This window comes from Dermacentor albipictus, chromosome 5 (assembly GCF_038994185.2).
Source record: "Dermacentor albipictus isolate Rhodes 1998 colony chromosome 5, USDA_Dalb.pri_finalv2, whole genome shotgun sequence".
In the NCBI taxonomy this organism is placed as follows: Eukaryota; Metazoa; Arthropoda; class Arachnida; order Ixodida; family Ixodidae; genus Dermacentor; species Dermacentor albipictus.
This window is the reverse complement of record NC_091825.1, coordinates 53972453-53988148: the sequence shown is the minus strand read 5'-3', so window position 1 is coordinate 53988148 and position 15696 is coordinate 53972453. Positions and strand designations below refer to the sequence as shown.

Sequence of the window (15696 nt, the reverse complement as noted above, 5' to 3'; positions counted from 1 at the left end):
CTATGAGTATTTATAAAAAACTGCTATCTGAACTACTTAAGTGACCAACCAGTGAAAAGTCTGGATTTGTCTTTGCCCAGACGGGTTGCTTCTGCAGGTTGTGCAGACACTCAAGAAACCTCAGTAGGGACTAGCAAATACAGCTTGTTTTAATGCGCCGTCGGCTTCGTTCGTCCAGTAACATGCAATATTCCCGAAGTAGCGTTCGCACTGAGGTTCAGAACCCTTTTTGCAATATGTGCAATAAGAAGAAGTGTGCTAGATGCGTGCTGAGCGCCTTAATTGGGTTATACTTGTGTGCCTGATATTGCGTTCAACTTCCAGTTTCTAGAGACACCTTGCGGAATAACGATGAGGCTGAATTTGTCCGCAATAAAACTCACGTTGCATTTTGCAATATCAGTGTCAGAGTAAAAACCAAAGAAAATAAAAGCCTACAGTGTCAAATAATAATCTTTAGTTGAGGCAGGCGCACCCCACGGCATCATTTGAAAGACAAGCGTTATTATTGTCTGTTGAAGAGCCCTACGACGTAAAGAGCTTGAGTGAAGTAAATCCGCTTCATATAGGACATACCATATATACCATACCATATACCATACCATATACCATATACCATATAGGACATATATAGGACTTACCTTGTCTTCAAACGTCAGTTTCATGTTGTTTAGGACTGCAACGACCGTATCACTTGGAACCACTGAACCTGCAAGGGGAAAGCGTGAAATGTAAAACATCTTCAAGGAAACTATGAACAATAAATAAATAGCTTCGAATTGATGACGAGGACAGCTGTCACAGAATAACAAAACCTCCTTTTCTTCAAGGACGTCATCCTTCCATCATGAACAGACACATCCTCCTTGCGGCTAGGCTGCAAGCATGAACGGCGTCCCGGTAGCTACCGGGCGTCTCAGAAGGCTGGTGCGACGAGCCCCGCCAGTGGGCATTGCAAACGTCGCACCTCACGGTACGAGAGATAAGACCGACGACGGGACACCGTCGGCACTGGTCAGCGCCCAGCGAAGCATTAGATCACGTTTGCTTGACCTTTACCGCTCAGACCAGAGCATACACGTATCAGCTCAACAGGAACACCAGGGGTGCCTACAGCGAAAGCGCGCACAACGTTTCGCGCCAGCAGCCGAAGGCGGAACGCCGCCCTCTCTCTGACACCGAGTAGTCGGCGGGACGTCCGCTTTGCTTCGCCGTTCTTGAAACGAAATGCACTCCACGTCTCCGGAGACCATCCAGCTCTCCACGCGCGCGAGCCGTGCGTGCAGCCTTTAGGGAAAAAGCACGGCCTGGGCGATAGTGCCGACGACGTGGGTGCACCTCGAGCGTCCGCTTAAGCAATAGAACGACGCTCTTAGCTGATACAAGGTGGCTAGAAGAGCATAGAAAGTCCTAGCGTAGCAGAATACAGTGTGCAGCAGTATTCGCTTGTTTCTATGGTAAGGTTCGTTAATTTTATGTTATATTCCCTAAATATATAATAAGTCAAATATCAATTTTCTTGGTTCGTACATACATACAGTATGCGTGGCATCACGCTCACCCATTCTTTGCCAGTGTCAAAGGTTCAGTGCGTGCGGCTAATTTTTCGGAGGCAATTTGATTGCAGCACAGATGCACCAATCACCTATCACGTGAGGAAGACACCAACTGGATGTTACATTCGTAGCACTATTCTAGCTGGAGCAACAATGGTGCTTACTAGATATGCTCTCTCTACTTCTTCGTGGAAAGCGCCCCTAACAAAAATCATTAGCTTTCTCTAAACCATAATGTACTTGAACGGGTGAGTTCTAAACGATTCTTGCGTGCCAGACTAGATAAACATCTTTTTTGGAAGCCTCACATTTCATCGCTGTGTAAGATATTAAGTAAACTTTGCTTGATTTTGAATAAATGCCGTGATTAATCTGACACTGCCACTCTGGAAGCAATTTACGTTGCATATTCCATAGCCATCTATCCCACTGTACTGCATCTTTGGGTCACACGTGCGTTTCATATGTAGCACCTATTTTACTTTTTCAGAAGGAGGCACCTCAACTGTATTTCTACTGATTACAATGCTAAATGAATTCCGCTGTTTCAAAGTGAAATCTACTGCATCTTACTTTGTTACTGAATATTACGACAACAATAAGTACACACAATAGCATAACCATTAAGAATAGTGGTTCTGCGTCAATTGTGGACTGCATCAATTTTTTTATAATCCAGAAATAATATATGCAGTGCACGTAAATGAAATTTTATCTTTCCGAAAATTCATAATGTAATAGAAAGAGGAGGTTAAACAGCACCGGATAACTTCTATGGAACAACTTACCATTACAGTTAAAACAAGCCAAACTTTTCATTATCAGTAAAATACCATTATCGTTCACTACTATTATCAGTTTAGGGCATTCATTTCGTTGGGGCATTTGTCTCTTTTTATCAGTTGCAGTGTTTAATTACTACGTACAAGTCGCTTTCTCTAGGTTTGTCGTAGCTGTAACTAGAAACACCCAACCTTTCCTTTATAAAAGCCCATATATATATATATATATATATATATATATATATATATATATATATATATATATATATATATATATATATATATATATATATATATATATATATATATATATATATATATATATATATAGTTTGCTGTATTGCTTTTGTGATTCTGAATCCGTACTAGCATGGATCCCGAATAGCCTTGCCCTAGGGATCCACTTGTTTTATACAATATTTCCTGTACACTCTCTTTATTTTGAATAAATTTGTAGTTGAACATGCGTTCTAAGTTGAAAACTTCAGTACGCATTTGGTTTTACAGGGAAAATCGTGGCCCGTGTTATAATAAACTGAACAAGAGGCCATGTAGCGCAAATCTAATTCAATGTGTTTCTGCCGAATGAGAAATGCCGAAAATGAAACAGCATTTCTTTCGAAATAGCGGGAGACTGTCCCGTCTCGCAACGAGTACAAGAAGGCTGCCCGCCAATCGCTTTGGCACTGAAAATGGATTTTCTTGCGTGTAACAAAATGTTTGCCCTTTCGGCAAGTGTATAACGTCGCTCTCCCAACCCATTTTAGCGTCATTTTTTACTCTCTGTTGCACAATGCCTTGATTTTTTACCAGCCACCGCAAGCTAAGCAAGGGGGTGTGGACCAATCGCAGACGCCAGTCTCGTTCTCCTCGCCCAAAAGCTGCTTACACTGCTCTGCCGCAATGATTCCCTCTCCACTTCTCCGCTCACCTTGCCTCTTGTCAGCCAATTCGATAAGAAAAACCCTAACGAAATATGGATTATGATTCGCTTCGAAAGCAAACAAAAGTGACCAATAAACAATGAGATCGTATGATTGAGCTCTTCAGACAACGCTGCAGGTCACCGCGTGATGCTTGCACGGGCAGTTATGTAAATTGGACATCAGGAGGTTGGAATTAATTCAGAATGGAATATTTTCACACTATACGGCCCACGGGGCTGCATGAATGTGCTGTTTGTTCCTCGCTAGTACTAGGGGTGTACAATTATTCGATACATTCGCGCAACCAATTCTGATTCTTAAGTGGTCGCTAACTATAATTCATTTAGAGCACACAAACATTCAAACTACAACCTTTTCTGCAAGAACCTGTAGAAGAACTCCAAACGCTGTTCGTTTGTAGCACTGGTTTGAAACGAAAGCGTTGCTCTTTCGTGACGGCTGAGCAAAGCTCTGTGTGCTCTGAGCGAACCATGCGATGAACTAAAGCGGGAAAGCTACAGAGGGTACATCTTGAAACGCAACAGTGTACGTCGTCTTCTAAGGTATACCACCTACAACTTCATATTGTCGCTAACTGACATTGCCAGCTGGCACTGAGAGCCATCTCTGTCTCTTTTGATATACGAAGCATCCGCTCTCAGGGGTAAGCGTAAGATATTTGATACTTCATTATTGGTTTTGTATCTAAGTGACGCATACGAAGATTAGAAGAAATGCTCGGACGAGAGCATTTAGCCTTCGTCCTGTCTTCTTCTAGTCTTCGCCTGCGTCACTTCGCGCTACAAACCAATACCGTACTAGCTCGCCCAATTGTCCCTCTTCTTGCACTATTTGATACTAATGGTGGCCAATCCGGCGATCCATCGTAACTTTGTATCTTCGTTAGCGACCCTTCATTAACGTTCCTTGGAAGTTAATGCCTGACTATGAACGGTTGGTAGACGCGTAAGCACTCCTCTAAGGATTTCCAGAAGATACTTCGAGCAACTGCAGCAACACGAAGAAAAAACTTAGACCACCGTGTCAGCTTGTAAACCTACCTCTCGTACGGTTGAGCACGAAGAAGGAGATCAGATCCATGCCGCGGTCTCCACTGAGGAACACCACCGTCGGGTCACCAAGCGGGATGCCATTTTTCTGCAGGTGAAAAATCCGTGAGACAGACGAGGTAAGTCACTTTACCATTCACTTAACGCGCCTGCTAAGGTTCCTGTTAAAATTGCTTCAAGTGTCTTGACGGCTGGGAAACATCACACACATGAAAAGCTGGAGCGAAACTATAAGGTCCAAAGGAAACACATATGATCATCACAGGAGGAAGGGGTAAGCCAACATAGCACATGGCCGATTTCATGGAAATGTTAGATTCTAGAGCCCCATATGACCACACAACCACTGCTGCATGACATTACAGCTTTGTTTTATTATTTTCATCACATAACTTCTAAAAAGTAACGATTGAGTCAGGCACATTTCTACTCCTTGAGTAGGATTTGTGGAAAAGGCGGGAATCACATGCACCTGAAATCGGAACGGGGGAAGTGAATCATCAACAAACTTTTCCTAAATAACCTGTAATTGGCCTTTCCAGGGCTCATATTGTGATATATGAATTCAGCCCGGCGAGTTTCTGAGGCATGTCCAACTTTGAAATAATTTCAAAGGTAGCACTTGTTTTGATAGAACTGTCGGAAAAATTTCGGCAAAACGCACCGTTCTTCCACCAGATTTTTTTTAAAACTAAACGCCTCTTCAAGCAGTGCAGGATCCGTTTAACTGGAACGTTAATCCATTTCGCCGTACGATTTGGGGATCCACACCTACGAACTTACGCCGACCTGAACGTTTCATCTAAGTATGCACGCCTTGTGAAGTCGCCAGGCTGCAGATGTTTCCGCAGATTTTGCGGTAAGGCAATTTTTGTGAAAATATGTGCAGCTATCAAAATAAAATGCTTCACCACTCCAAATGAGCGCTGACACCCAAGCAAACAATACAGATGAACGACAAGCAATATCAGACCAAGCGCGCCCTGTTTCTCCAAATTACAAAGACCTGTGATTTCCTTAGCACAGGGCATTCTGTAAGACTAGGAGCTTTAGGTCTTTCTCAGGAAACTGCGTCACCACATACGCTCCCTGAATATTTCTGTATACAGGACAGATTTCGTGGTTTCCTCTCTGTGCTGGCTTAATAATTCGCTCGAAACTATTCATCGCATCTCGTCACCACTTTACTGTTGCAAGAAAAATGATCGTGTAACATTCTCTTCGAAAACTTAGTCTGGATTTAGCAGTTTCTGTGGCAGCTTTCTTAGCGCCTTGACTTTTCCAAAGGTATTTTATCCCAGCCGCCAAGCAATTAACGATTCAGTTGAACTAAGTGCTTTGCTAAACTGTCATCTTTCTTCTGTCCTTTTCGTCTGCGTTTCAATTAATCATCACTGACTATTACTAACACCATCTATTTCCAAGAGGTAATTTCATTTTTTCACATCATTTACTTTTCATAAATCCTTCTATGTTGTTTGCGACTATAACTAAGCATAATCCATCCAATTCGTGATCGATCCTCCATAACGGATATCAGGCAGAATTCTGCAGGAAAAAGAAAACCAAGCTCCGAAGTGGCCTCAATTAGCGTCGTCACCGAAGCTAGGCGAAACTGCTCAAGGCTTTGTCAACTGCCCACGTTCCCAGAGATATATTCTCCTTCAGCAACCCTTAGCAAGATATCCTATGGTGTCGGCGATCAAATGCACGGTTGCGCATCTTCGTTGCTGCACCCTGTGTGCTTCACGGTAGTTTTGTGATTCTTCTGTGTTTAAAGCAGTTGCGCCCTTTTCTTTATACTTGTCACGCACAATGACCGTAACGCAAGCAATGCGACCGGTTGCCCCATCCCTCTAATTAGGCACAATCGGATTCAGCGTGCAAACTCTGACTCCAACGCCACGCAGCTTTCATCAAAACACCCCTATTTGTGGTGCGAAATTCGTCGGTATCATGTTTCGGTAGCCAAGAATTTGGATTTTCGACCCACTGGTGCCCAACCAGTACGACTGGTACGGCTGCGCAGTACCAAGAGAAAACCAAGAGAAAACTCTCTCACCCTCTTTTCACTGGCAACAACGTCTTGATCAGAGCCGCCTATACCTCATGAGCAAGCTATCTGCTCTAAAAGAACCATGTGGTTTTTACAATTTGCAGTATGAATGCGCGTCCCCATTATGGCAAAATCTTTCGATGCACGCGAAAAGTAAAAAATTGCGTTTGACGGTAAACTTAAGCGTAGCGGTTACTGACTAAGCAGCAAACACATTTGTTACCTGGCTCATAAATATCATCCAACCATGTGTCACCCCACTACTTCCGAAATACTAATATTAGCCATGTTCTAGCATATTCTCGTACTTGGCGAGGCAGGAAGTTCAAAAAATGCATACTTACGTTGCAATAGTCCAAGAGCCACACCCGGGCCTCCACTCGGAAAGTTTCGGCCCTCGTTTTGTTCAGCTGCAAACCGAAATGAAATTTTAAGGACTCCATGCATTGCCGAGTAACTCAACACATAACGGGAATAACTGTGCCAGTATTCTTTAAACGATATCCTGCAGACTGGTTGGCGCTGCCATAGCGGCAGTTAAGCAGTTATCCATTTCTTGCGTTAGTTTGGTTAAATTTAAGGGATACTCGAAAGCAATGCTTGACATAGAACATTAAGCCGAACAATCTCACTGATTCTACTGAATTTAGCCTTACTGTTTGAGTGAAGTGTAAAGGGCAGTACGGAATTACTGCTGCTTTATTAACGAACATACAATAAGAGTGACAAACGTACAGTTAGGATAGTTGAACTCCTTACACAGTAGCAACAGAAACGAGCATGATCATTAAAACACCAGGTTAAAAACGATTCTTTAAATGCTTTAGTCGTTCCTCACGCCTTCGTGTTAGTGTACTACATTTACCGCTAACCCCCTCCCCCACTCGCTCCCATTTAGGCAAATGCTGCAAAACTGGCCTTACAGCAAAACTGCTGTTGTTAATCGAACAATACATCGCGTTTTTTTCTCACTTCTACACTACGGATCGCTGAACATAGTTGTATTTTAACCACAAAACACTGTATTATTAAAGGAAAACGCAAACCACAACAACTATGCAACGACTGTACCCTAGGGGGTCTCAAGATAAAAATCATTCATGCCCTTTTATAAAACTCAAATACCAATACTCTCAACAAATAGGTCATTCATTCATTCATTCATTCACTCATTCATTCATTCATTATAATTGTGACAGCATGAAGTAGAACGCAGCTCAGCACTAATACGGCGGTACTCACATCACCAAACTTGACTGTCACAGTTTGGTTCAGTTCCTCGGGCAGAAGGCATGACACCGGTAGGGCACCTTCCACGATGTTCTGCACAGATGCCACTTGACAGGTAAGCGAACACAAGGAGAAAGCCACTACATTGCCGGAGAGCATTAGAGCGTTTATTAGCTGCTCAATATTTCAATCCATATACTAAGAAATTACATGACAATTCGCGCACTCAATACAGAAGAACGATAGTTGAATTTATTGACAGCATTGCATTTTATGTATCTATAGCATAAAAGTTTTTTTGCCCTTTTGCGTCCATATGGATATGGTCCACTACATATTGAAGCCCGAAGCAGTGACTGCTCTCAAGGTAAATGTGCTTCAAATTATTTCTTAGAAAGGAGAGATTCGGTTTATTCGGAATTTCCACTGCAATGTTTCTCGACGCATTTATGAATTTCCTGTTTCAATCCTGTAAATGGTGCCCATCTAGTGCTTGAATGTCACCAAAGTGCAGTATTTAGCTTGCACCATATACTGCGATTATTGTATAAATTGTGTCTAACCCCCTCTTACCTCGCGCCAGCGCTTTACTCTACGCAAGAATTTCGACAAATTATTTCCATTCTGCTCGTTCAGCATGGCAGCTCAAGCTTGCACCATTTACTGCGATTATTGTATAAATTGGGTCTAAGTAACAGCCTTTCCACTGCGAAGAACTGAAAATAACTACTCGTAGGAATAGAAAATATTGTGCATACCAACATTTTATGCAATGTGGGTGTCGGAGCGCCCAATCCAATTACACTGGGATAGTTGTCTTGTAAATGATTCCCACTTCATAGCACAATATTTCAGAATCTGAAACGTCCTATTAGAAAGACTTGGTAGACCGCCAATCTCGCCATAGATCTCTAACGCTAGGGACCCGCTCACCTGGATGCCGTGAAAACGCGGCTCATTTGAATGACCGTAGATATGCTAGTCCTTCTATTTTCTATCTCTGAATATTATTTCCGGTTGTTCTAGACTGTGTTCATTAAAGCAAATAACGCCACGTAATTTCTTGTAAAAGCCACTTATGTGCTATATTAGATAGCGGCTCTATAGTATTATGCTACACGTGATCCCATGTAAAATTGTCAACACTTCAACACAGTCGTAACTTTCTGCGTCGAGATTGGGTGATAAACGCTTTATTTAACCTCGATATTATGCAAGAGCCCTATTATTGTTTCGTGTCAATGTTCAAATATACGTACACTGAGGGAACACGAGACGGACAGGAACAGAGGCACACGGTTTCGCACTGCACGCCCACTCCCACTCGTCTGTAGTTCCGGCTATCGTGAATCTACAACCAGGCCAACTTTTGACTCTTTGAATTCACTTTCACGTCAAACACACTGGTATGACATTTCCTGTCTTTTCGAGGTCACAGCTCTTGAGAATTTGTCAATATTTTGTCACGAATGTATGAACATTGATTTGATTCTACTAAGAGAAGCGCTACAGGCAAATGTTCCCGATTCACTTCTTAGTACGACGTCTTCTTTAAGCGTCATCGAACATCGTGTGAGGGGCAAAGTTAACACATCGTTTCTAGTGAGCAGTGCGGACCACGTTACTCTCACGGCTACATCCACAACCACAGATATCAAAAATGGGTCTTAACCCCCGTGCGCGTCGATATGTGCAGAAAAGGTGTGGCGATCAGGGGCTCGCGCAGAGGACAAATATACTCACGCAGGACGCGTCGTCGGCGCCGATTTCCGTGCTGGTTGGCGAACCTGCGAAGCCACAAAGAACCGGAAGTCGTAAATAGCGTCGGCGGCTGCTGCCACCATCGGGAGCGTCTCGCAATGCATCGACACTGACGGGAATGCCTCCCCGGCAGGAGATCGCTTGGTTGTTCCCATCGGCAAGCACTGGCTGTCGCGGGTCGACGCTGCTCCAGCGCCTGTCGTGAGACCCCTGAGTTACGGCGTCCTCGGGAAAGCGAGCGCCGTGCGAACCAAGAGTGTGTGCCGCACTCTTGCTCTACTCCGATATCCCGCGAGCCGACACTTCGAAACAGGTTAGATACAACAAGAAGTAATCGCGCCACGAGTGTCACCGCAGCACTTCTGGCTCGGAGTGTGATGTAAGCAAACGAAGGAAAAACATTTAAAAAACAGAGACAGAAGTGGCGGCGTTATTAGTGTCAAGTTGAACGGGGCGTAATTTTTTACATGTTTCCTTACCAATAGCTGGGAACGAGAGCGCGATGTACTTCGTAATTAAACTCGGAGAAAATACGGTACACGCCACGCTACAGAATTCGCGATGCTGCCTTTAAACAGGCCTCAGATTGGCACACAGATCCCAGCAGGAGCGGTGCATTTTAGTTTCCGTGGTTCGTTGAGCCTGTCGAACCAAATCAACACACAAGCATCAAGCCCAGCCATTTAGCGCTTAAAATAGAGTCCCCAACCGATTCCCGCGTGAACGTCTTACTTTACGAATATCATTTGTGCATTGCACCCCGAGAGGAGTTCATTCATATTTTAACCCGAAACTTTCAGCATCTGTAGACTAAAGCAAGGATATTCTAGTGTGTTCAATGTAAATTATATTTTACCGTTGCTACTGGATCAAGCTAATAGGAACGAAAATATTCGGTGGTATCAAAAAATATCACAGACCAATAGCAGCTTGGATCGATGACTTGCTTCAAGACGCCTTAATTGCGGGTTTCGTAAAGATACTTCTGGAACAAAATAATAACCTTACGAACGAGCCCAGTGGTCACAACTTAGTCGTCGTAACCACTATCCCACAGCCTGCCTGTTAAAGGAAACACGAGCAAGCGTTATGCCGCTAGAACGCGTTACCACGCGAGAAAATGGTCCCTCTTTGTAAATGCAAGAGCAATTCAAAGCACCTCCTTTGCTATCAGAACAAAGTTAAGGTAACATTTCAGCGCATAAAAGAATACCGACATTCACGCTACTAAAAAAAATGAATGTGAATCTTATTTTGTGCCTAAATTTCAATTATTATTTTTTTTGCAGCCTGAACTGTTTGTGTCAGTATGACAGCATGACAATCGTTATCTGATGCTTAATTTGTTTACGGCGGCCACGCGAATCTCCAGTCGTCCTACCTACGGGCCTTCAGCTCAGCAACAAGAGTAAAATTTGAAATGCAACTACGTCAAAGAAGAGCGGCGTTAATAACTGCATCGATAGATTAGCGTAAAGTTAGTACGCTAGAACTGCTTGTAAGTGTACGTCCCAACCAAGTGTGATATCAAACATATTATTAGTGAAGTTGGCCAACAAAGTGAAAAAAAAGCACTTACGGAAGCTTTCGGAGTAAGGCCTCAGAAATGCAGCGAAACCGAATGATTTATTTAAAGGTATACAGTGGAAACCTTGGACGCGAAGCCTTTCAGAAAACGGAAGGTGCCCACAATAACAGGGCCTATAAATCTGGCAAAGCATCTGATAAGTGGCCGAACCAGAACTTTTTTACAGTACTTAACACCTTTGTAAAGGGGAATTACGTGGATGGAAACCTGCTGCGCTGCGATGAGAGAGACACAAGAAATAATATCTAATTTGCGCAAGGCGGTAAGTAACGTAACGCCATTGGCAGCCCCAAGAAATCTTAAGGACCACATATAGATATGAGTATACCACTTTCTGATTGTCTACCTGGCCCTACCTTCAAAGTGTGTCTCGCAAACGATCCAATCTGCACAGTGCCTGCACGAACATGTATCCGCGCCGCCTTTTTACGTAAATCGCATCGTATACTGCATAGATCCTGCGCCAATTACATTATCTAATTAGTTTTCCAACATCAACAGGCTATACTACTCAGGCGTGACTGTGGGCGCGCCCATATAGAAGGCTGTTTGAACGAAGGCGCTAGGGCTGACGCAAACTTGAAGATTTTCAGGTGCATGCCTTGGATGACAAAGCCAAAACGACATGACTAAAGCGTCACGTGTATATACTGTCTTACAAAACTCCCGCGTCGTCATTGAGATGTTTTTTGGTTCACATCAATCAAGATTGGCTGCGTTGACGACGAAGCTTTCTTGTTGGTCACAGGAAAACGTTAAAACTGAATATTGTGGGTAAATTGGAAATAAGCAAGAGAGGCCCCACTGCGTTACACGACAAACGTTTTGGATTGATCTTCGAGCCTATTTCGTTGGAGTCACTGATCGATATTTGTGTTGTAGTTTTTTCTGGCAGCCAGTGTCATCACATTAAGAGAAACGCTTCTACCAGCTCTTAAACAACATGTCAGCTTCTCTCACCCGACGTGTAGACTGGCGCCTCGGTCGATGACGTCCAGTCCTGGATAGAGGAGGCCGTTGTGCTATCCGTATGCCAGGATGTCCCTTCTGTAATGTCCCGGCCAGCGGGCTCCTCAGAAGGTGGAGGATGTGTTGAGCTTTGCCACCAGCTAGTGTATGACAGAGTAGTTGAGAAAAGGTCAGGGGCCGTCGTGAAGCTGTGCTTGTGATCGTGTTCAGTAGAAGGTGACGTGGTCCACTCTGGCAGAGACATGGACGTGCTCTCAGAGAGTTGTTTAGGACTTCGGCTTGCCGAGGAACCACCTGTCACCTCGGATGCCGTTCCAAAGTCACTAGCTGGTTCCGTCGACGGGGCGTTTGCAGGTGTTGTAGCTTCGACTGCTGTCGTCGTTATAACATCGCTTACTTCTGTTGTTGTAATTCCGACAGCCGATGGTGACGTTGCAACCTCGCCTACTGCTGGTTCCGTTTCAGGCACATCACTCAGGGCAGTTGTGGTCTCGGTGGCGTGGGTTAGAATCTCGGCTGTCAGTGGTGTACTTTCGGCTGGCGGTGCTGTAGTCTCGGCAGCTGGCGGTGCTGTAGTCTCGGTTGCTGGCGGTGATGTAGCCTCGGCAGCTGGCCGTGCTGAAGTCTCGGTAGCTGGCGGCGCTGTGGTTTCGGCAGCTGGTGGTGTCGTAGTGTCGGTAGCTGGCGGTGTCGTAGTGTCGGTAGCTGGCGGTGTCGTAGTGTCGGTAGCTGGCGGTGCCGGAGTCTCAGCAGGTGGCGGTGCCGTAGTCTCGGCAGCTGGCGGTGCCATGGTCTCGGCAGTGGGTGGTCCTGTAGTCTCGGCAGATGGCGGTGCCGTAGTCTCGACAACTGGCGATTCAGTAGTGTCAGCAGCTGGCGTTGCAGAGTCGGCAGTTGGTTTTGCTGTAGTGTCAGCTGTCAGTGTTGTGCTGTCGACATCTGGTGTTGTAGATCTGCCTTCTGTGGTTGCTGCAGTCTCAGCAGTCGGTGTTGTAAACTCGGCTGGCCTGTCGTCTGCTGTTGGCGTTGTAGCCGCATATACAGATGACGGTGTACTCTCACCGTCTTCATTCGAAATAACAGGCGAACGGGGTGTTGTCGCCTCGTACGTCGGTAATTCTGTTGTTTGTACCCCCTGCGTCGTCACTGCCTGCTCGGTTGCCGGGGGAGTGGTACCCTCCGATAAGATGGCAGTTCTTCCTTCCATGTTGCCTTCTCCTTCTGTCGTCAACTCTTCCTTTCCAACTGGCTGAACGACTTCGGTTGTACCTGAAACGGAAGGGTTGGTCTGCGTTTGCGGCGGGCCCTCATTTGCTGGTCCATCTGTCATAGCAGGGGTCATTGTCGTGAAATCATCTTCCGTCCTTAACTCTGGGTGTCCTGACGCTGCGTCTGTAGATGCTTCTACCTGGGGTGTCACATCCTGTGAACTCACATGAGATTCTGTCGTAGCAGTGTCCGTTGAAACGTCAATGGTTTCTTGTGTAACAGATATATCCGGGTACTGCGTGCTGCTGTCGCCACTAGCAACCGTTGTCGAATTTGTGGAAACCCCTGATTCTCCCGTCGACTGTGACACGCTCTGAGTAGACGAATCTGTGGGTGCAGTTTTCGATAAATCCGTGACACTCTCTGTCGTAGCGTCTGTAACTGAGCTTGAGGTCGCCTCCTCAGGAGATGAGGAGGTCATTTCCACCGGTGCTTGGGACACGCTTTCGTCGCTGGTCTGTGACGTAGTACCGCCCTCTGCTGTCAAATGCGTCGTCGTGGTCTCCTGCAAAGGTGTTCCAGAATCTTGAAACGTGGTAGTAATGACAGGGGTCGACATTGTACTCTCTGTAGGTGCTCCTGTTGCGCTCTCGCTGCTTGTCTGCGTAAGATCTATGGGACCGGTGGTGTGGCTCGTTGTTATATCTGAAGGTACGGTTCCTGTGGGGGCCACTGTAGCCGGTTCTGACATGACTGAGGCAGTCGCTGTGCTCTCTATAGGAGAAGCTGTCGTTGGTTCCTCTGTTGCACTGACACTAGGAGTGCTTTCAGAATTAGTGGCGAGCGGTGATGCCGGGTCAGATGTGCTATCTTGTAGCGCATTTTTACCTATTACCGGAGGCTCTGTGTACTGCGTCATTTCTCGAGGTCCCTGCCCGGTTACATCATTCGAATCTGGATCTGGGTCTTCGATGGTACGCGCCCTGCCCATTTTTGCTCTATTAATGAAAGGTTTAGGCATCAAGCTTGACTCTGTAGTCGGTACGTCGGGTGCACCGTCATGAACATTGGTAGCAGGCGTGGGATCTGTAGTGGGTGTCTCTTCGTCGTGTTGCTTTTCTGTAGAACTGGTCAGCTCACTCCGATGCTGCATGCCCGTATTTGCGTGCTGAGCCGGAGGTTCTGTTGACAGCGACGTAGAATCAGCAGAGTTAATGTCGTGCGAAGTAAGAAAGGGTGCTGCATGAGTGATTCCTTCAGTAGTAGTGTCAGCAGCTGAAGGCGGCAACGATGCTCCAGAATCAGTGGCCTCAGATTCGGTTGTAGTACCGTAAGTGACAGGTAGTGAGGCCTCGCCGTACGCGGGACCCTGCTCCGAAGGAGCTATATTTGGAGATGGTGTAGTGTCATCAACGCTATCCGGAGTCAATGTCTGCTCTACGGTGACCACTTCTGGAGGGCTAGAGTAGCGCTTACGCGAGAACCCCAGGCCAAACCTAGGAAAGGTGACGCCGTTCGTTCCCGTCGGATTAAAATATCCCGGAACGTTCGTGTTCAGCGGATCAGAATAAAGACTCGGAGTATGAAAAGGACCCGCTGCAATACCAGGTGAGGATATTGCTGGCTGGAAGTAAGGATCGCCTCCGTAAACACCGTCAGTGGGCGTTTCCAAGCTGCTCTCTGCACTCTGAGGACCACTAATGCTCGGCACTGAACTGGACTGCTGCAGAACATCAGTGGAAAACGGTACGGCTTGCGCCTGCTGAGTAGCGAAGGACCCCGGAGAAGTAGTCTCCCGCAAGGCGTGTGGCGTAGTTGTCGCTGCAAAAGACGTCGCTTCCGGGTTTACCCTTGATTCCGTGGTGACCCCGGAATCGTCAGCTGCTGTAGCTACATCCGGTGGCCATGTACCTGATGTAACAGGAACAATGGACGACGCGCTTGTTGCGTCCTCGCCGCCGATGTGACTAGACACAGTCTTGCCTTCTGCGTGGAACGGCACTGAGTGTTCTGCTGACCCAATCGTCGCGAAGACATCAGCTGAATTTGGCTCTAGTTCTGTCGCAGGGACTTGCGTAGGTGTCGTGGTACCATTGGTCGCCACCGCGGGCGTCTCTGCACCAACAGCGCTTTCGGGCTCCACGTGGGCTTCTGTCTTCGCTAGCTTATCGGCTTCAATGTCGTTCAGTTTGTCGTTTTCGGTGCCGAATATATCGTTGTTCGTCTGCGTTCCAGAGCTAGTCTCCGAGCTTGGTGGCAAAGTAGTAGGTTCATCACTTGTTTGGTCCGTGGGCTCAGCGGTTGTTGTCCCCTGTTGGATAAGCAACCTCTCCTCAGAGGACGGCCCCAACAGATTGTTTGAGGACTTCTGCATCTGAAAAGAAAACAGAAAAAAAGGACCATTGTTAAAATTAAAACTACAACTATTACACAGAGCCCTGAAGCTTACACAGTGACCATGACGTAGCGGCACAACATTGACTTAACTACATGAACATGACGGCACCAAATTAGAGAGAGAGCCAACGGTTTTCTGTGCCTCTATTCTC

General features: G+C 45.9%; 1 protein-coding gene across 1 annotated transcript in view; it reads right to left on the bottom strand.

Annotated features, from left to right (window-relative positions):
• LOC135913270 (mucin-2-like) overlaps positions 1-15696 on the bottom strand; it is a 177357-nt gene that overhangs the window by 13418 nt on the left and 148243 nt on the right. The window contains exons 3-8 of the mRNA XM_065445862.1: positions 11930-15521; positions 9364-9407; positions 7633-7713; positions 6735-6800; positions 4326-4422; positions 642-709 (exon numbers count right to left, since the gene is read on the bottom strand). Coding sequence (XP_065301934.1) covers positions 642-709; positions 4326-4422; positions 6735-6800; positions 7633-7713; positions 9364-9407; positions 11930-15521 — 3948 coding nt within the window. The remainder of the gene's footprint in view (positions 1-641; positions 710-4325; positions 4423-6734; positions 6801-7632; positions 7714-9363; positions 9408-11929; positions 15522-15696) is intronic.